Genomic DNA, 21,556 nt, shown 5'->3' with positions numbered 1-21,556 from the left:
AGGGCTCCTCTCACACTGTGTCACCACTAATTACCTGAGGGCTCCTCTCACACTGTGTCCACCACTAATTACCTGAGGGCTCCTCTCACACTGTGTCACCACTAATTACCTGAGAGCTCCTCTCACACTGTGTCACCACTAATTACCTGAGGGCTCCTCTCACACTGTCACCACTAATTACCTGAGGGCTCCTCTCACACTTGTCACCACTAATTACCTGAGGGCTCCTCTCACACTGTGTCACCACTAATTACCTGAGAGCCCCTCTCACACTGTGTCACCACTAATTACCTGAGGGCTCCTCTCACACTGTCACCACTAATTACCTGAGGGCTCCTCTCACACTGTGTCACCACTAATTACCTGAGAGCTCCTCTCACACTGTGTCACCACTAATTACCTGAGGGCTCCCTCTCACACTGTGTCACCACTAATTACCTGAGAGCTCCTCTCACACTGTGTCACCACTAATTACCTGAGGGCTCCTCTCACACTGTGTCACCACTAATTACCTGAGGGCTCCTCTCACACTGTGTCACCACTAATTACCTGAGGGCTCCTCTCACACTGTCACCACTAATTACCTGAGGGCTCCTCTCACACTGTGTCACCACTAATTACCTGAGGGCTCCTCTCACACTGTGTCACCACTAATTACCTGAGAGCTCCTCTCACACTGTGTCACCACTAATTACCTGAGAGCTCCTCTCACACTGTGTCACCACTAATTACCTGAGGGCTCCTCTCACACTGTGTCACCACTAATTACCTGAGGGCTCCTCTCACACTGTGTCACCACTAATTACCTGAGGGCTCCTCTCACACTGTGTCACCACTAATTACCTGAGGGCTCCTCTCACACTGTGTCACCACTAATTACCTGAGGGCTCCTCTCACACTGTGTCACCACTAATTACCTGAGGGCTCCTCTCACACTGTGTCACCACTAATTACCTGAGAGCTCCTCTCACACTGTGTCACCACTAATTACCTGAGGGCTCCCTCTCACACTGTGTCACCACTAATTACCTGAGAGCTCCTCTCACACTGTGTCACCACTAATTACCTGAGGGCTCCTCTCACACTGTGTCACCACTAATTACCTGAGAGCTCCTCTCACACTGTGTCACCACTAATTACCTGAGGGCTCCTCTCACACTGTGTCACCACTAATTACCTGAGAGCTCCTCTCACACTGTGTCACCACTAATTACCTGAGGGCTCCTCTCACACTGTGTCACCACTAATTACCTGAGGGCCCCTCTCACACTGTGTCACCACTAATTACCTGAGGCTCCTCTCACACTGTGTCACCACTAATTACCTGAGGGCTCCTCTCACACTGTGTCACCACTAATTACCTGAGAGGCTCCCTCTCACACTGTGTCACCACTAATTACCTGAGGGCTCCTCTCACACTGTGTCACCACTAATTACCTGAGGGCCCCTCTCACACTGTGTCACCACTAATTACCTGAGGGCCCCTCTCACACTGTGTCACCACTAATTACCTGAGGGCTCCTCTCACACTGTGTCACCACTAATTACCTGAGGGCCCCTCTCACACTGTGTCACCACTAATTACCTGAGGGCTCCTCTCACACTGTGTCACCACTAATTACCTGAGGGCCCCTCTCACACTGTGTCACCACTAATTACCTGAGGGCTCCTCTCACACTGTGTCACCACTAATTACCTGAGGGCTCCTCTCACACTGTGTCACCACTAATTACCTGAGGGCCCCTCTCACACTGTGTCACCACTAATTACCTGAGGGCTCCTCTCACACTGTGTCACCACTAATTACCTGAGGGCCCCTCTCACACTGTGTCACCACTAATTACCTGAGGGCTCCTCTCACACTGTGTCACCACTAATTACCTGAGGGCCCCTCTCACACTGTGTCACCACTAATTACCTGAGGGCTCCTCTCACACTGTGTCACCACTAATTACCTGAGGGCTCCTCTCACACTGTGTCACCACTAATTACCTGAGGGCTCCTCTCACACTGTGTCACCACTAATTACCTGAGGGCTCCCTCTCACACTGTGTCACCACTAATTACCTGAGGGCTCCTCTCACACTGTGTCACCACTAATTACCTGAGGGCCTCCTCTCACACTGTGTCACCACTAATTACCTGAGGGCTCCTCTCACACTGTGTCACCACTAATTACCTGAGGGCTCCTCTCACACTGTGTCACCACTAATTACCTGAGAGCTCCTCTCACACTGTGTCACCACTAATTACCTGAGGGCTCCTCTCACACTGTGTCACCACTAATTACCTGAGGGCTCCTCTCACACTGTGTCACCACTAATTACCTGAGAGCTCCTCTCACACTGTGTCACCACTAATTACCTGAGAGCTCCTCTCACACTGTGTCACCACTAATTACCTGAGGGCTCCTCTCACACTGTCACCACTAATTACCTGAGGGCTCCTCTCACACTGTGTCACCACTAATTACCTGAGAGCTCCTCTCACACTGTGTCACCACTAATTACCTGAGAGCTCCTCTCACACTGTGTCACCACTAATTACCTGAGGGCCCCTCTCACACTGTGTCACCACTAATTACCTGAGGGCTCCTCTCACACTGTCACCACTAATTACCTGAGGGCTCCTCTCACACTGTCACCACTAATTACCTGAGGGCTCCTCTCACACTGTGTCACCACTAATTACCTGAGAGCTCCTCTCACACTGTGTCACCACTAATTACCTGAGAGCTCCTCTCACACTGTGTCACCACTAATTACCTGAGGGCTCCTCTCACACTGTGTCACCACTAATTACCTGATGGCTCCTCTCACACTGTGTCACCACTAATTACCTGAGGGCCCCTCTCACACTGTGTCACCACTAATTACCTGAGGGCCCCTCTCACACTGTGTCACCACTAATTACCTGAGGGCTCCTCTCACACTGTGTCACCACTAATTACCTGAGAGCTCCTCTCACACTGTGTCACCACTAATTACCTGAGGGCTCCTCTCACACTGTGTCACCACTAATTACCTGAGGGCTCCTCTCACACTGTGTCACCACTAATTACCTGAGGGCTCCTCTCACACTGTGTCACCACTAATTACCTGAGGGCTCCTCTCACACTGTGTCACCACTAATTACCTGAGGGCTCCTCTCACACTGTGTCACCACTAATTACCTGAGGGCTCCCTCTCACCCTGTGTCACCACTAATTACCTGAGGGCTCCTCTCACACTGTGTCACCACTAATTACCTGAGGGCTCCTCTCACCCTGTGTCACCACTAATTACCTGAGGGCTCCTCTCACACTGTGTCACCACTAATTACCTGAGGGCTCCTCTCACACTGTGTCACCACTAATTACCTGAGGGCCCCTCTCACCCTGTGTCACCACTAATTACCTGAGAGCTCCTCTCACACTGTGTCACCACTAATTACCTGAGGGCCCCTCTCACACTGTGTCACCACTAATTACCTGAGGGCCCCTCTCACCCTGTGTCACCACTAATTACCTGAGGGCTCCTCTCACACTGTGTCACCACTAATTACCTGAGGGCTCCTCTCACACGGTGTCACCACTAATTACCTGAGGGCTCCTCTCACCCTGTGTCACCACTAATTACCTGAGGGCTCCTCTCACACTGTGTCACCACTAATTACCTGAGGGCCCCTCTCACCCTGTGTCACCACTAATTACCTGAGGGCTCCTCTCACACTGTGTCACCACTAATTACCTGAGGGCTCCTCTCACACGGTGTCACCACTAATTACCTGAGGGCTCCTCTCACCCTGTGTCACCACTAATTACCTGAGGGCTCCTCTCACACTGTGTCACCACTAATTACCTGAGGGCCCCTCTCACCCTGTGTCACCACTAATTACCTGAGGGCTCCTCTCACACTGTGTCACCACTAATTACCTGAGGGCTCCTCTCACCCTGTGTCACCACTAATTACCTGAGGGCTCCTCTCACACTGTGTCACCACTAATTACCTGAGGGCCCCTCTCACCCTGTGTCACCACTAATTACCTGAGGGCTCCTCTCACACTGTGTCACCACTAATTACCTGAGGGCTCCTCTCACCCTGTGTCACCACTAATTACCTGAGGGCTCCTCTCACACTGTGTCACCACTAATTACCTGAGAGCTCCTCTCACACTGTGTCACCACTAATTACCTGAGGGCCCCTCTCACACTGTGTCACCACTAATTACCTGAGGGCCCCTCTCACCCTGTGTCACCACTAATTACCTGAGGGCTCCTCTCACACTGTGTCACCACTAATTACCTGAGGGCTCCTCTCACCCTGTGTCACCACTAATTACCTGAGGGCTCCTCTCACACTGTGTCACCACTAATTACCTGAGAGCTCCTCTCACACTGTGTCACCACTAATTACCTGAGGGCCCCTCTCACACTGTGTCACCACTAATTACCTGAGGGCCCCTCTCACACTGTGTCACCACTAATTACCTGAGGGCTCCTCTCACCCTGTGTCACCACTAATTACCTGAGGGCTCCTCTCACACTGTGTCACCACTAATTACCTGAGGGCCCCTCTCACACTGTGTCACCACTAATTACCTGAGGGCCCCTCTCACACTGTGTCACCACTAATTACCTGAGGGCTCCTCTCACCCTGTGTCACCACTAATTACCTGAGGGCTCCTCTCACACTGTGTCACCACTAATTACCTGAGGGCCCCTCTCACACTGTGTCACCACTAATTACCTGAGGGCCCCTCTCACACTGTGTCACCACTAATTACCTGAGGGCTCCTCTCACCCTGTGTCACCACTAATTACCTGAGGGCTCCTCTCACACTGTGTCACCTCTAATTACCTGAGGGCTCCTCTCACACTGTGTCACCACTAATTACCTGAGGGCTCCTCTCACACTGTGTCACCACTAATTACCTGAGGGCCCCTCTCACACTGTGTCACCACTAATTACCTGAGGGCCCCTCTCACACTGTGTCACCTCTAATTACCTGAGGGCTCCTCTCACACTGTGTCACCACTAATTACCTGAGAGCTCCTCTCACACTGTCACCACTAATTACCTGAGGGCCCCTCTCACACTGTGTCACCACTAATTACCTGAGGGCTCCTCTCACCCTGTGTCACCACTAATTACCTGAGGGCTCCTCTCACACTGTGTCACCACTAATTACCTGAGGGCCCCTCTCACACTGTGTCACCACTAATTACCTGAGGGCCCCTCTCACACTGTGTCACCACTAATTACCTGAGGGCTCCTCTCACACTGTGTCACCTCTAATTACCTGAGGGCTCCTCTCACACTGTGTCACCACTAATTACCTGAGGGCTCCTCTCACCCTGTGTCACCACTAATTACCTGAGGGCTCCTCTCACACTGTGTCACCTCTAATTACCTGAGGGCTCCTCTCACACTGTGTCACCACTAATTACCTGAGGGCTCCTCTCACACTGTGTCACCACTAATTACCTGAGGGCCCCTCTCACACTGTGTCACCACTAATTACCTGAGGGCCCCTCTCACACTGTGTCACCTCTAATTACCTGAGGGCTCCTCTCACACTGTGTCACCACTAATTACCTGAGAGCTCCTCTCACACTGTCACCACTAATTACCTGAGGGCCCCTCTCACACTGTCACCACTAATTACCTGAGAGCTCCTCTCACACTGTGTCACCACTAATTACCTGAGGGCTCCTCTCACACTGTGTCACCACTAATTACCTGAGGGCTCCTCTCACACTGTGTCACCACTAATTACCTGAGAGCCCCTCTCACACTGTGTCACCACTAATTACCTGAGGGCTCCTCTCACACTGTGTCACCACTAATTACCTGAGGGCCCCTCTCACACTGTGTCACCACTAATTACCTGAGGGCCCCTCTCACACTGTGTCACCTCTAATTACCTGAGGGCTCCTCTCACACTGTGTCACCACTAATTACCTGAGAGCTCCTCTCACACTGTGTCACCACTAATTACCTGAGGGCTCCTCTCACCCTGTGTCACCACTAATTACCTGAGGGCTCCTCTCACACTGTCACCACTAATTACCTGAGGGCTCCTCTCACACTGTGTCACCACTAATTACCTGAGGGCTCCTCTCACACTGTGTCACCACTAATTACCTGAGGGCTCCTCTCACACTGTGTCACCACTAATTACCTGAGGGCTCCTCTCACCCTGTGTCACCACTAATTACCTGAGGGCTCCTCTCACACTGTCACCACTAATTACCTGAGGGCTCCTCTCACACTGTGTCACCACTAATTACCTGAGGGCTCCTCTCACACTGTGTCACCACTAATTACCTGAGGGCTCCTCTCACACTGTCACCACTAATTACCTGAGGGCCCCTCTCACACTGTGTCACCACTAATTACCTGAGGGCTCCTCTCACACTGTGTCACCACTAATTACCTGAGAGCTCCTCTCACACTGTGTCACCACTAATTACCTGAGGGCTCCTCTCACACTGTGTCACCACTAATTACCTGAGGGCCCCTCTCACACTGTGTCACCACTAATTACCTGAGGGCTCCTCTCACACTGTCACCACTAATTACCTGAGGGCTCCTCTCACACTGTGTCACCACTAATTACCTGAGGGCTCCTCTCACACTGTCACCACTAATTACCTGAGGGCCCCTCTCACACTGTGTCACCACTAATTACCTGAGGGCTCCTCTCACACTGTGTCACCACTAATTACCTGAGGGCTCCTCTCACACTGTGTCACCACTAATTACCTGAGGGCTCCTCTCACACTGTCACCACTAATTACCTGAGGGCTCCTCTCACACTGTGTCACCACTAATTACCTGAGGGCTCCTCTCACACTGTCACCACTAATTACCTGAGGGCTCCTCTCACCCTGTGTCACCACTAATTACCTGAGGGCTCCTCTCACACTGTGTCACCACTAATTACCTGAGGGCTCCTCTCACACTGTGTCACCACTAATTACCTGAGGGCTCCTCTCACACTGTCACCACTAATTACCTGAGGGCTCCTCTCACACTGTGTCACCACTAATTACCTGAGGGCTCCTCTCACACTGTGTCACCACTAATTACCTGAGAGCTCCTCTCACACTGTGTCACCACTAATTACCTGAGGGCTCCTCTCACACTGTGTCACCACTAATTACCTGAGGGCTCCTCTCACACTGTCACCACTAATTACCTGAGGGCTCCTCTCACACTGTGTCACCACTAATTACCTGAGGGCTCCTCTCACACTGTCACCACTAATTACCTGAGGGCCCCTCTCACACTGTGTCACCACTAATTACCTGAGGGCTCCTCTCACACTGTGTCACCACTAATTACCTGAGGGCCCCTCTCACACTGTGTCACCACTAATTACCTGAGGGCTCCTCTCACACTGTGTCACCACTAATTACCTGAGGGCTCCTCTCACACTGTGTCACCACTAATTACCTGAGGGCTCCTCTCACACTGTGTCACCACTAATTACCTGAGGGCTCCTCTCACACTGTGTCACCACTAATTACCTGAGGGCCCCTCTCACACTGTGTCACCACTAATTACCTGAGGGCTCCTCTCACACTGTGTCACCACTAATTACCTGAGGGCTCCTCTCACACTGTGTCACCACTAATTACCTGAGGGCTCCTCTCACACTGTGTCACCACTAATTACCTGAGGGCCCCTCTCACACTGTGTCACCACTAATTACCTGAGGGCCCCTCTCACACTGTGTCACCACTAATTACCTGAGGGCTCCTCTCACACTGTCACCACTAATTACCTGAGGGCTCCTCTCACACTGTCACCACTAATTACCTGAGGGCTCCTCTCACACTGTGTCACCACTAATTACCTGAGGGCCCCTCTCACACTGTGTCACCACTAATTACCTGAGGGCCCCTCTCACACTGTGTCACCACTAATTACCTGAGGGCTCCTCTCACACTGTGTCACCACTAATTACCTGAGGGCTCCTCTCACACTGTCACCACTAATTACCTGAGGGCTCCTCTCACACTGTGTCACCACTAATTACCTGAGGGCCCCTCTCACACTGTGTCACCACTAATTACCTGAGGGCCCCTCTCACACTGTGTCACCACTAATTACCTGAGGGCTCCTCTCACACTGTGTCACCACTAATTACCTGAGGGCTCCTCTCACACTGTCACCACTAATTACCTGAGGGCTCCTCTCACACTGTGTCACCACTAATTACCTGAGAGCTCCTCTCACACTGTGTCACCACTAATTACCTGAGGGCTCCTCTCACACTGTGTCACCACTAATTACCTGAGGGCTCCTCTCACACTGTGTCACCACTAATTACCTGAGGGCTCCTCTCACACTGTGTCACCACTAATTACCTGAGGGCCCCTCTCACACTGTGTCACCACTAATTACCTGAGGGCTCCTCTCACACTGTGTCACCACTAATTACCTGAGGGCTCCTCTCACACTGTGTCACCACTAATTACCTGAGGGCTCCTCTCACACTGTGTCACCACTAATTACCTGAGGGCCCCTCTCACACTGTGTCACCACTAATTACCTGAGTGCTCCTCTCACACTGTGTCACCACTAATTACCTGAGGGCTCCTCTCACACTGTGTCACCACTAATTACCTGAGGGCTCCTCTCACACTGTGTCACCACTAATTACCTGAGGGCCCCTCTCACACTGTGTCACCACTAATTACCTGAGGGCTCCTCTCACACTGTGTCACCACTAATTACCTGAGGGCCCCTCTCACACTGTGTCACCACTAATTACCTGAGGGCCCCTCTCACACTGTGTCACCACTAATTACCTGAGGGCTCCTCTCACACTGTGTCACCACTAATTACCTGAGGGCTCCTCTCACACTGTGTCACCACTAATTACCTGAGGGCCCCTCTCACACTGTGTCACCACTAATTACCTGAGGGCTCCTCTCACACTGTCACCACTAATTACCTGAGAGCTCCTCTCACACTGTGTCACCACTAATTACCTGAGGGCTCCTCTCACACTGTGTCACCACTAATTACCTGAGGGCCCCTCTCTCACACTGTGTCACCACTAATTACCTGAGGGCCCCTCTCTCACTGTGTCACCACTAATTACCTGAGGGCCCAAAGTGTACCCTGTACCCAAAGAGTTAGTGTCATTACACTCTACTCTGTATCTCCCGAATATCACCCATCCTCTGGAATTCTTTGCCCCAACACATCCGGTTATCCACTACTTTTGGATCCTTCAAAAGAAACTTGAAAACCCACCTCTTCAAGGAAGCTTACAGCCTGTAAAGAGCACACGGCCACCTCACCACCATTGGAGCTCCTGCAACCCTCAACCTACTGTCTCCTTCCCCATAATCCTGTAGAATGTAAGCCCGCGGGGGCAGGGTCCTCTCCCCTCTGTATCAGTCTGTCATTGTTAGTTTGTTTACTGTAAGTGATATTTGCATTTTGATGTAACCCCTTCTCATGTACAGCACCATGGAATTAATGGTGCTATATAAATAAATAATAATAATACCCAAAGCGTTAGTGTTATTACCCTGGACCCAAAGTGCTAGTGTCAATATGCTGTAACCCAAGTGTCAGTGTCATTATGTACTGTTTGGAGGAGGGAAAATGATACATGCACTGAAAGGAACACCCTGCCTACAGTGAAGCACAGCAGGGGGCTTGGGCATGTCTACAGTGAAGCATAGTGGGAGCTTGTTGATTCCTACAGTGATGCATGGTGGTGGCTTGGTGATGCTTATAGTGTAGCACAATGGCAGTTGCTGGGTAAAACAATGGCTGTTGCCAGCTAGTACAGTGGCTCAGTGGTTAGCACTGGAGTGATTGGTTCAACTCTGACCAACAATGAGATTACACCTCTCAGGTACACTTCAGAAATTAAAATAATTTAACTGATTTGATACCTTTGGCATGTAGCTTACTCTTTCATGATCTTGCCATTGCTGCTGGTAGTCATATTGATAACTTACCTATAATCTTCTGGGCAGCATGGTGGCTCAGTGGTTAGTAATGTTGTTGAAGTCATGGGTTCATCTCGGACAGAGCACGCTGAGATTCCACCTCTCAAGCACACTTTAAAAATTGAAGTGATTGGCTGCAATGGGAACTAGTTTCTCTCTTCACAACCTTCTCATTTTTATGACTTAGCGAGTAAACAGCTCTTGGACAGCACGGTGGCTGGGTGGTTATATTGGCAGTGGATTAAGGCCGGGTTCACATCGCGTTAATGGCGTCCGTTAGATGGACTACGTTACACCGCGGCATAACGCGGTGGTAACGTAGTCCCTAACGCCCCCATTAACTCCTATGTCGGACGCATCGCTAGCGCACGCCCACAATGGGCGTGCGCTAGCGATGTGCCGTCATTGAGTGATGGACCCCGAGACGTGGGCTGCGTTTCCGGGTCAGTCACTGCTAGCGCAGATAGAGCTACCAGATGCTGTAACTGCGCTAGTGCGCTGCCAATACCGGCACTTGTGTTAATAGCAGCCTGTTCACGTATGTGTTGAACGGGCTGCTATTAACGCAATGTGAACCCGGCCTAATCTGTGTAAAGTCCAGCTGTTCAGCAGTGAAGATAGATTTATTCATGAACAAAGATAACGCAGCTTACAACTGGTATTTCTTACAGCTCGGGATCTTAGCATCTCGTCTGCCAGCTTGTAAAGTGAAAGTATAATGTGCTCCAGCTACACACAGTGTGAGCAGTGAGCGGGAACGTCCTGTACTCTTTATTTTAGACAGTGTATTATTGACAATATAACACTATTGTTGGAGACAGCGACTCGTGCACCAATAAACAGTAGGACATAGTAGATGTAATATGCCATAATAAGCATTATTCCGACAGGTTAGCATTGTAGGTTTCCATTGCTCGGGTTATTGGTTAATTTCTGTTTATTTCTGTTAATGTCGATGATTATGGCTTACAGCCAATGATAACCCAGAAGTCATTATCTCAGTAAATTAGAATACTTTATAACACCAGCTTGAAAAATGATTTTAAAATCCGAAATGTTCCCTACTGAAATGTATGATCAGTAACTGCACTCAATACTTGGTCGGGTCCTTTTGCATCAATTATTGCATCAATGTGGTGTGGCATGGAGACGATCAGCCTGTGGCACTGCTGAGGGGTTATAGAAGCCCAGGTTGCTTTGATAGCAGCCTTCAGCTCGTCTGCATTGTTGGGTCTGGTATCTCATCTTCCTCTTGACAATACTCCATAGATTCTCCATGGGGTTAAGGTCAGGCAAGTTTGCTGCCGATCAAGCACAGTGATACTGTTGTTTTTACACCAGGTATTGGTACTTTTGACAGTGTGGACAGGGGCCAGGTCCTGCTGGAGAATGACATTTCCATCTCCAAGAAGCTTGTCGGCAGAGGGAAGCATGAAGTGCTATAAATTGTCGTATTGACGGCTGCGCTGACTGTGGTCTTGATAAAACACAGTGGACCCACACCAGCAGATGACATGGCCCCCAAACCATCACTGCAGTTATCCCGGTTGCTTGTGCACCTTTTTCTACCACTTTTTCCTTCCACTCCACTTTCCATTAATATACTTGGATCCAGCACTGTGTGAACAGCGGCTTCTTTAGCAATCACCTTTTGTGGCTTCCCCTCCTTGTGGAGTGTGTCAGCGACCCCTTCTGGATATCTGTCAGGTCAGCAGTCTTCCCCATGTTTGTGGAGCTACTGAAACAGACTAAGGACCTTTATAAACGCTTAGGAGCCTTTACAGGTGCTAATTGTTAATTAGTCTAATTTACTGAGATAATGACTTTTGGGTTTTCATTGGCTGTAAGCCATAATCATCAACATTAACAGAAATAAACACATGAAATAGATCACTCTGTGTGTAATGACTATAGAATATAGGAGATTCAGTTTTCGTATTGAAGAACTGAAATAAATTCACTTTTTGATGATATTCTAATCTTGTGAGATGCACCTGTATAGTTTTACAATTAGCCTCATAGAGTAATTCTGGACGCCATCCTGTTATAATGTCCCCATACTTGCCCCTTCTAACAATATCCCCGTTCTGCTGCTCTTTACACAGCGTCCTCCTCTGCAGCCGGACGCTGACCGTCCAGTGGCTGTTATTGTGGTGCACAGATCTGGTGTTTGCGCCACAATACATTTAATTGAATGTGCATCCGAGGAGATGTATTCAGTTGATAAGAATCGCGGACGTTGGCGGCCCCTCGCTCGCTAGATGCGATAGTCTCAGGCCCAGGGCAAGATGGCTGCACAACAGCGCATCAGGGGTCCTGCACGCCGCGTGTTTGAGACCCCTAGTCTAATACATGAAGATGACACTGATCCTTTTCTTGTGCCGCACCAGTTTCCTTGATTGCTCTACCCCACAAAATTCCTAATACTTCACTTTACCTTCTTCATCCAGATACTGCCGGCACTAATTTCCCTATTTAAGGATAATCCATTTTCTCTAGACAATGGGGGCAAACCCTTTTAAGAATTTTTTTTATTTCTCCTAGGACAGTCTGTGAAAGGTGGAATGCAGAAAAAAGGACATCTTAGGGGTGTAAGTATAGGGAACGCAGCTGCAGAAGTTGCACATGGTCCTTGTGATGAAGCATGAAATATCCCCTGTACTGCATAAAAAGACCCCGGAATTATTGCCTCATGAACGGGATTTTCGAGTTTTTCAGTAGAAACAGTTTCAGGAATCATTTTTTTTTGGAGAGTTTTAAGTGCTTTCTGCGGCTTTCTGATTGGATGACACCTCAGTCGCGGCTCCTCGGGGGAGGGACCTGCACTTACTGTTTTCGCACCAGGAGTTTTTCCAAACCTCTAAATATGAAGAGCAAAGAGGATTATGGGAGAGGGAGATGGGGGGGAGCAGGGGTTAACAGGGGGGGAGTCTTTCTGAATTTAGTAGCAGGTAAGGAGCGACCCTCAGTCTGCACATGGCCTAATGGTGGCAATGACGGTAAGAACTCGTCTCCTTGTATCTTATGTGTCAGGTGACCCTCACTGAGTACAATGTATCACGTCATGTCTGTACTCCAGCGAAGATGACATGGCCGATCACGGCGGGACCCTTCCACCCTGTTATTACTGCTCCCCCATCATTATTCTCCAGGACCGCGAGAGACGTCACATAATTATTTGTCACACGATCAGATGACGATTGTACGATTAACCCGCGAGTGCCCACATGTAATTCTACAGGGGGATGGAAAGTTCAGCAGTTTGGGGTCCATGGAAGGATCCTCGCCGGCGGTGGTGGTGGTGGGCTCAATACAAGGGGACATGTCCGTGTATCATACACACCCAAAGGAAATGTCACCACCCATGAGAACGGCGTCATGGAGGAGGCTACAGGTCGGACGGCTCTCGCCGCAGAGGTCAGACACAATCTCAGCATTTTATATTCCAGCACAAAATTAAAAAACAAAACAAGACAAACGTAAAAATGGAGGCGAGATCGTCCGGACGAGTGAGAAAGGGTTAAGTTCAAGAGCCGTTCCGTCTGTCCGACAGAAAGTCGTCCGGGAGGAGAGGGGCGGACATCGGACGTATCCTACAGATCCAGGTGGAGACCATGCGGTGGGGCAGATGGATGGGGCATTACTGATGATGGGGCATTACTGATGGTGGGGCATTACTGATGGTGGGGCATTACTGATGGTGGGGCATTACTGATGATGGGGCAAAGCAGGTGGGTGCAGTGGGGCAGATGAATGAGGTGGGGCAGATCGATGTTTGCTTCAGATCTATTGTTCTACGTCGCATCTTTTCTTTAATAAGAAAAACTTGGAAATTTAAAGACAAGTTAAAATTCTAAATCCACAAAGTTCTGGAGTTCGGGGCCGCGCAGTCCTGACCCACGACGCCGCTCCGTGCACCCTGCGCTTCCGGTTTTACTCGGCGCCGGTGGCATCCTGACCCACGACGCCGCTCCGTGCACCCTGCGCTCCCGGATTTACTCAGCGCCGGTGGCATTCTTCTTCTCCTGCCAGTTCTTCTCCCGCTCCTGGAGTTCTCCTTGGGTGAAGGACGCCGGGCCCCAGTTCGTGATCATCCCGGGGTTCTTGGAGCCTGAAAGAAGTTTTAGTGTCAAAAGCCGGAAATGTGGAAATAACGAGGGGAAGAAAATGCTGCGGCCGTTCTGTGCAATCAGGAGTATGCGAACCCCGAGTAATGGCCGCCTTCCACCTGGCCACCCCTCCCCCACCTCTCTACACTCACCGGGCTGGATTAGTCGGATTAACCCCTCGTGCTGCGCCACCTTGTCCTTCCAGCTCCGGGTCTTACTGGTCGCCATTTCGAGATTACTCTTTACTTGCTGCAAAGAAAGACGAGAGATAAAGAAAAGAGATAAAAGTGAGGAGGAGCCGGCAGCACAGAATTCCGGGGCTTTATGGCAGCACACTGGCACTGAGCTGCACACGGAGTCTGTTCCCGGGTTATATCAGGGGACAATGACCTCATATTGCTCCAGAGCTGCGATCCGCTCCTTCTCCAGCTGCTCCAGCTGCTGCATGGCCTCCTGCAGGGCCTCCTCCTTCACGGCCTGCATGGCCTCCAGCTCCTTCTTCTCCTCCTCGTTCATCTTGATCATCATCTCCTGCTCCTTGTGCAGATTTTCCAGCATCGCTCGCTTTGTGGCTTCTTCTTCCAGGAGCCTAGAAATGGCGGCAACATGTGATAAGCGGCCGACCACCGCGCAGCTGACGGGGTCTCAGCATCGTATTTACCCAAAAGGTAATTTCCCTTAAAACTGAATCAATAAATATATATTTCTTATACTGCCACTAATGGGGAATTTACACCTAATCTCCAAAACCTGCCGTGTAGCAGATGACACAGCCAGGACACCTGGAGAAGCAGCCATATCGGTGACAACACATCATGCCCCCCTACCCCTATGACTCTAGGGGTCCTCACTCCAGAAGACTCATCTTTTCCTGCACAACACATACAACCATTGAGATGAATGGACACTGTAATGCTTCATCTCCCCTGCAGGGGCGCTGCAGGGAAGCTCTACGCTTACTGCCCAGTTGAGCACTGGGTCCCAGCAGACAGAAGCAAACAGACACTAATGGATCGGACCAGAGCCCCTTCATCCGGGAGCCCCTACGCTGCTGCCTGGGCTGCCTCTATACGACATACATCCTCACTCCTGGACCAGGGGAGAGAGTAGCACATTCTCTCCCTGAGGGAAACCATCAGTAGGTATGATCCACGGTAGACCCCTGACCTTGTCTGCAGCAGCCGAGCTCTCTCCTCCTCCTGGCGCGCGTGCTTCTCATCGTCCAGCGCCTCCTGCAAGCGGTGATACATCTCCTCCAGCTCCTGCACTCGCTTCAGGTATTGCTCCAATTCGGAGGATTTCTGCGCCACCTGCTCCTCCATCTGCTGCCGGATCTGCGGAGTAAAGGAGCGACGTCAATGAGGAGATTTGTGTCTGTGCCAGTTCATCAAGAACTCTGCTTGCTGCCAGTGAATGGGAACATTAATCATCCATCCTAGTCCTGCTCGAGATCGCCATGCAGACTGGTGAGCGCACCGTAGTGCAGATCGCCATGCAGACTGGTGAGCGCACCGTAGTGCAGATCGTCATGCAGACTGGTGAGCGCACCGTACTGCAGATTGCCGTGCAGACTGCTGAGTGCACCGTACTGCAGATCGCCGTGCAGATTGCTGAGCGCACCGTAGTGCAGATCGCCATGCAGACTGGTGAGCGCACCGTAGTGCAGATCGTCATGCAGACTGGTGAGCGCACCGTACTGCAGATTGCCGTGCAGACTGCTGAGTGCACCGTACTGCAGATCGCCGTGCAGATTGCTGAGCGCACCGTAGTGTAGATCGCCATGCAGACTGGTGAGCGCACCGTAGTGCAGATCGCCATGCAGACTGGTGAGCGCACCGTAGTGCAGATCGCCATGCAGACTGGTGAGCGCACCGTACTGCAGATCGCCGTGCAGATTGCTGAGTGAACCGTACTGCAGATCGCTGTGCAGATTGCTGAGCGCACCGTAGTGTAGATCGCCATGCAGACTGCTGAGTGCACCGTACTGCAGATTGCTGTGCAGACTGCTGAGCGCACCGTAGTGTAGATCGCCATGCAGACTGCTGAGTGCACCGTACTGCAGATCGCCGTGCAGACTGGTGAGCGCACCGTACTGCAGATCGCCGTGCAGACTGGTGAGTGCACCGTACTGCAGATCGCTGTGCAGACTGCTGAGCGCACCGTAGTGTAGATCGCCATGCAGACTGCTGAGTGCACCATACTGCAGATTGCTGTGCAGACTGCTCAGCGCACCGTAGTGTAGATCGCCGTGCAGACTGCTGAGCGCACCGTGTATGAACCCTTATATACCGCCATACATCATTACCAGTTGTTCCCGCTCCAGCTCCTCTCTGAACCGGTCCTGCAGCTCCATGTGGGTGTTGTGGCGTTTCTGCTCCTCCTGCGCGGCGCGGGATGCAGCCTCCTGCAATTGCTGTAAAAAAAGCACAGAAAAGTGTTAGATCATGGCACACCTCTTGAGGAATGTCGCAGAACTCAGCGGCTCTTGGAAATCTGCGTGACAACTCGCGAGGTGGCAGTAAAAAGGCGGCCAGATCACTCAAAACGTAACTTTCCTAGATACTGAGAAAGCAGAGCTGGGGCCCGGGCCGCGCCGCTCACCGTCCGCACGTGCTCCAGCTCCAGCTGCTTCATCTCGTTAGACGTCTGCAGCTCCTTCATCTTCTGCTCCAGCTCCTCCTGCTCGGCCTGGAGCTTCTGCCGCAGCGCTTTCCTCTTCTGCCGCGCGTCTCTGTGCGGCGAGGCGATGCCCAACTTCCTCAGGTTAACAACGGTCTGAATATCTGCAGGGAAAATATTAAAGGGATAATCCCAAGTATCTAATTGCAGGGGTCCACAACTAGGACCCTCAACATTCACAAGAGGCTGCTACTCGGGTCACGCGCGGCAGAGTCACTGCTACTCGGGTCACGCGCGGCAGAGTCACTGCTACTCGGGTCACGCGCGGCAGAGTCACTGCTACTCGGGTCACGCGCGGCAGAGTCACTGCTACTCGGGTCACGCGCGGCAGAGTCACTGCTACTCGGGTCACGCGCGGCAGAGTCACTGCTACTCGGGTCACGCGCGGCAGAGTCACTGCTACTCGGGTCACGCGCGGCAGAGTCACTGCTACTCGGGTCACGCGCGGCAGAGTCACTGCTACTCGGGTCACGCGCGGCAGAGTCACTGCTACTCGGGTCACGCGCGGCAGAGTCACTGCTACTCGGGTCACGCGCGGCAGAGTCACTGCTACTCGGGTCACGCGCGGCAGAGTCACTGCTACTCGGGTCACGCGCGGCAGAGTCACTGCTACTCGGGTCACGCGCGGCAGAGTCACTGCTACTCGGGTCACGCGCGGCAGAGTCACTGCTACTCGGGTCACGCGCGGCAGAGTCACTGCTACTCGGGTCACGCGCGGCAGAGTCACTGCTACTCGGGTCACGCGCGGCAGAGTCACTGCTACTCGGGTCACGCGCGGCAGAGTCACTGCTACTCGGGTCACGCGCGGCAGAGTCACTGCTACTCGGGTCACGCGCGGCAGAGTCACTGCTACTCGGGTCACGCGCGGCAGAGTCACTGCTACTCGGGTCACGCGCGGCAGAGTCACTGCTACTCGGGTCACGCGCGGCAGAGTCACTGCTACTCGGGTCACGCGCGGCAGAGTCACTGCTACTCGGGTCACGCGCGGCAGAGTCACTGCTACTCGGGTCACGCGCGGCAGAGTCACTGCTACTCGGGTCACGCGCGGCAGAGTCACTGCTACTCGGGTCACGCGCGGCAGAGTCACTGCTACTCGGGTCACGCGCGGCAGAGTCACTGCTACTCGGGTCACGCGCGGCAGAGTCACTGCTACTCGGGTCACGCGCGGCAGAGTCACTGCTACTCGGGTCACGCGCGGCAGAGTCACTGCTACTCGGGTCACGCGCGGCAGAGTCACTGCTACTCGGGTCACGCGCGGCAGAGTCACTGCTACTCGGGTCACGCGCGGCAGAGTCACTGCTACTCGGGTCACGCGCGGCAGAGTCACTGCTACTCGGGTCACGCGCGGCAGAGTCACTGCTACTCGGGTCACGCGCGGCAGAGTCACTGCTACTCGGGTCACGCGCGGCAGAGTCACTGCTACTCGGGTCACGCGCGGCAGAGTCACTGCTACTCGGGTCACGCGCGGCAGAGTCACTGCTACTCGGGTCACACGCGGCAGAGTCACTGCTACTCGGGTCACGCGCGGCAGAGTCACTGCTACTCGGGTCACGCGCGGCAGAGTCACTGCTACTCGGGTCACGCGCGGCAGAGTCACTGCTACTCGGGTCACGCGCGGCAGAGTCACTGCTACTCGGGTCACGCGCGGCAGAGTCACTGCTACTCGGGTCACGCGCGGCAGAGTCACTGCTACTCGGGTCACGCGCGGCAGAGTCACTGCTACTCGGGTCACGCGCGGCAGAGTCACTGCTACTCGGGTCACGCGCGGCAGAGTCACTGCTACTCGGGTCACGCGCGGCAGAGTCACTGCTACTCGGGTCACGCGCGGCAGAGTCACTGCTACTCGGGTCACGCGCGGCAGAGTCACTGCTACTCGGGTCACGCGCGGCAGAGTCACTGCTACTCGGGTCACGCGCGGCAGAGTCACTGCTACTCGGGTCACGCGCGGCAGAGTCACTGCTACTCGGGTCACGCGCGGCAGAGTCGCTGCGGCTGTGCTCACCTTGTATCCACTCCTGCTTCTTCTTCTTGTCGGAGGCACTGATCTCGTAGCTTTTGTCCACACATTTCACAAGGAACAGACATTTCTTCCCTTCTCTGTCCGGCAGTGACTGAAAGACAAGGACAATGTGATCTAATAACCGGTGGATTCCTGCATCGCAGTGTCAGTGTGCACTGCAGTTTTCGCATTCTCTTCCTGCTCGGGCTGATGGTGTACAATGCCCGGCCCGTTACCTCCACGCAGCAGTTCCCATCCAGGATGATGTCCCCCTTCTTGTCTTTCAGATCCTCGCTGACGTAATAGAACATGATGTTGGGCTTCAGGACAAACCAGCGCTCCGTCCAGTTCTTCCGCTTGTGACCTTTCTTCCACAGATAACCCTACGGTGAGGAATGAGATGGCAGGCAGTCGGTCAATTATAACGTTCCCATTTTTCTGGACAATTATTACAAGCGTTTAATTAAGTGATTAATAATAAAAGTGAAGTTTTTTTGGGTTACAGGAAAATATAAAATAAACTGGAAAAAATATTATTATTAACATAATCTGAAAAATACAATTAAACGTTATAATCAGATGCAGTTTGTTTATCTCACCAGCGGAGGGCACCAGAGTCATACAAAAGATCTCCAGCTCCCCGCGGGAAAATTCACACAAGACCAGTAACAGCCGCATCTGGACCTCAATCATTGGACCCAAGACTTTCATTCTCACCAATTTGCCCACAACCTTCCAAATAGGCAGGAAACAGGCCGACATATTAGGTGTTTACCGGATCTCGTACAGCAGCGTGCAGGATCTATCAACTACAGGACTATCACCCAGCTTTCCTGAAGTCCTGAGTGGCAAATATGCAGTGATACAAAGTAATCCGCACCTGCTTTAAAACGTCCAGGACGAGCTCATTAAACACTTCATTGATGGCCATTGACACGGTGGTGGAGTCGGTGCCTTTACTGAACTGACCGCTGCCGATCAGCTCGATGAGCTCCCAGACGGACAGTCCCTTCTGCTTATCATGGAGACTGATCTTATAGTCCTCAAACAAGGCCTGCTGCCAACCGCTGCCCATCGCCTCCGTCAGCTTCTTCAGGAGATATTCAATCTGCAAAGAAAAGACTTCTCGTTAAAAAGTCAATCATTGCACACTACATACAATACATTACCCTATACTCCAGAGCTGCACTCACTATTCTGCTGGTGCAGTCACTGTGTACATACATTACTGATCCTGAGTTACATCCTGTATTATACCCCAGGGCTGCACTCACTATTCTGCTGGTGCAGTCACTGTGTACATACATTACATTACATTACTGATCCTGAGTTACATCCTGTATTATACCCCAGGGCTGCACTCACTATTCTGCTGGTGCAGTCACTGTGTACATACATTACTGATCCTGAGTTACATCCTGTATTATACCCCAGAGCTGCACTCACTATTCTGCTGGTGCAGTCACTGTGTACACACATTACATTACTGATCCTGAGTTACATCCTGTATTATACCCCAGAGCTGCACTCACTATTCTGCTGGTGCAGTCACTGTGTACATACATTACATCACTGATCCTGAGTTACATCCTGTATTATACCCCAGAGCTGCACTCACTATTCTGCTGGTGCAGTCACTGTGTACATACATTACATTACTGATCCTGAGTTACCTCCTGTATTATACCCCAGAGCTGCACTCACTATTCTGCTGGTGCAGTCACTGTGTACATACATTACATTACTGATCCTGAGTTACATTTTGTATTATGCTCCAGAGCTGCACTCACTATTCTGCTGGTGCAGTCACTGTGTACATACATTACATTACTGATCCCGAGTTACATTTTGTATTATGCTCCAGAGCTGCACTCACTATTCTGCTGGTGCAGTCACTGTGTACATACATTACATTACTGATCCTGTTCGGATCCTGAGTAACTTGCTGTATTACACTTCAGAGCTGCACTCATGAGAACTTTCTCGTGCAGTGGTGGTGAGATCACCGGGGCTCAGCACTGCACTCTGCAGGAGCGTCCTTGAGAGCAGTCACATTAGTGATTGCTCTCAAAGTCATCAGGATCATAGCGGGACATTATGGATTATCATCTTCTCTGCAGACAGTTGAGGAATATTGTGGTTTATTATTTAAAATTCTGTTACAGGGGACATTGGCTTCAGTAAGTATGGTTTAATTAAGATTATTAAAGGAGTCTGCGCCATTATTTTAAATACAGGACTTTTTTCTTGGTGTCTGTGTTTTTATACAATATTACTATGGGGTAAGTAATGGGGGCGTCTTACAGACACCTCTATAACCTCTGGGCTTGAGGTCTTATGACAATATGAAGGTGACATCAACCCCCCCCCCCCCCTTCCTAACTATCACCCCACTTGCCAACGCTACAGGGCAAGCGGGAAGAGTGACGATAAGTGCCAGAATTGTCTCATCTTACGGATGAGCCTTTTCTGGGGCAGCTGAGAGCTGATGTTTTTAGTCTACGAGGGGCCAGTATCCATGGCTCCTTCCGAGGCTATTAATATCAGCCCGCAGCTGTCTGCATAGCTTTTGCTGTTAGATTTCATAGGGGGACCTTATGTCAAATTTTTTTTTTTTCTGGGGTCGGCTTTCCCTCAGCTGGTTATGAAAATTACACGGGAGCCCACGCCTTTTTTTGTTTTTGTAAAAATTTAACAGGTATTGCGAGTCATGCTGATTTCTGCCAGTTGTTGTTTGGTTCCAGCCTATGTAGGTTCATTCTGTTAATGCTCCTACATAGGCCGGTGACAGTGTGTGTGTTTATAACT

At 51.5% G+C, this 21,556-nt stretch overlaps 1 protein-coding gene across 1 annotated transcript in view; it reads right to left on the bottom strand.

The window, feature by feature from the left end:
• Positions 1-13,379: 13,379 nt before the first annotated feature.
• Positions 13,380-21,556, bottom strand: part of SWAP70 (switching B cell complex subunit SWAP70) — a 43,817-nt gene continuing 35,640 nt past the window's right edge. Inside the window, exons 4-12 of the mRNA XM_069739967.1 lie at positions 19,629-19,856; positions 18,985-19,131; positions 18,752-18,860; positions 16,672-16,853; positions 16,376-16,483; positions 15,238-15,404; positions 14,461-14,659; positions 14,223-14,319; positions 13,380-14,072 (exon numbers count right to left, since the gene is read on the bottom strand). Of these exons, the coding sequence (XP_069596068.1) occupies positions 13,957-14,072; positions 14,223-14,319; positions 14,461-14,659; positions 15,238-15,404; positions 16,376-16,483; positions 16,672-16,853; positions 18,752-18,860; positions 18,985-19,131; positions 19,629-19,856 (1,353 nt within the window). The 3' untranslated portion in view covers positions 13,380-13,956. The remainder of the gene's footprint in view (positions 14,073-14,222; positions 14,320-14,460; positions 14,660-15,237; positions 15,405-16,375; positions 16,484-16,671; positions 16,854-18,751; positions 18,861-18,984; positions 19,132-19,628; positions 19,857-21,556) is intronic.

This window comes from Ranitomeya imitator, chromosome 9 (genome assembly GCF_032444005.1).
Source record: "Ranitomeya imitator isolate aRanImi1 chromosome 9, aRanImi1.pri, whole genome shotgun sequence".
Classification (NCBI taxonomy): domain Eukaryota; kingdom Metazoa; phylum Chordata; class Amphibia; order Anura; family Dendrobatidae; genus Ranitomeya; species Ranitomeya imitator.
Note: the sequence above shows the minus strand (reverse complement) of the source record. Positions and strands in the feature narration are given on the sequence as shown.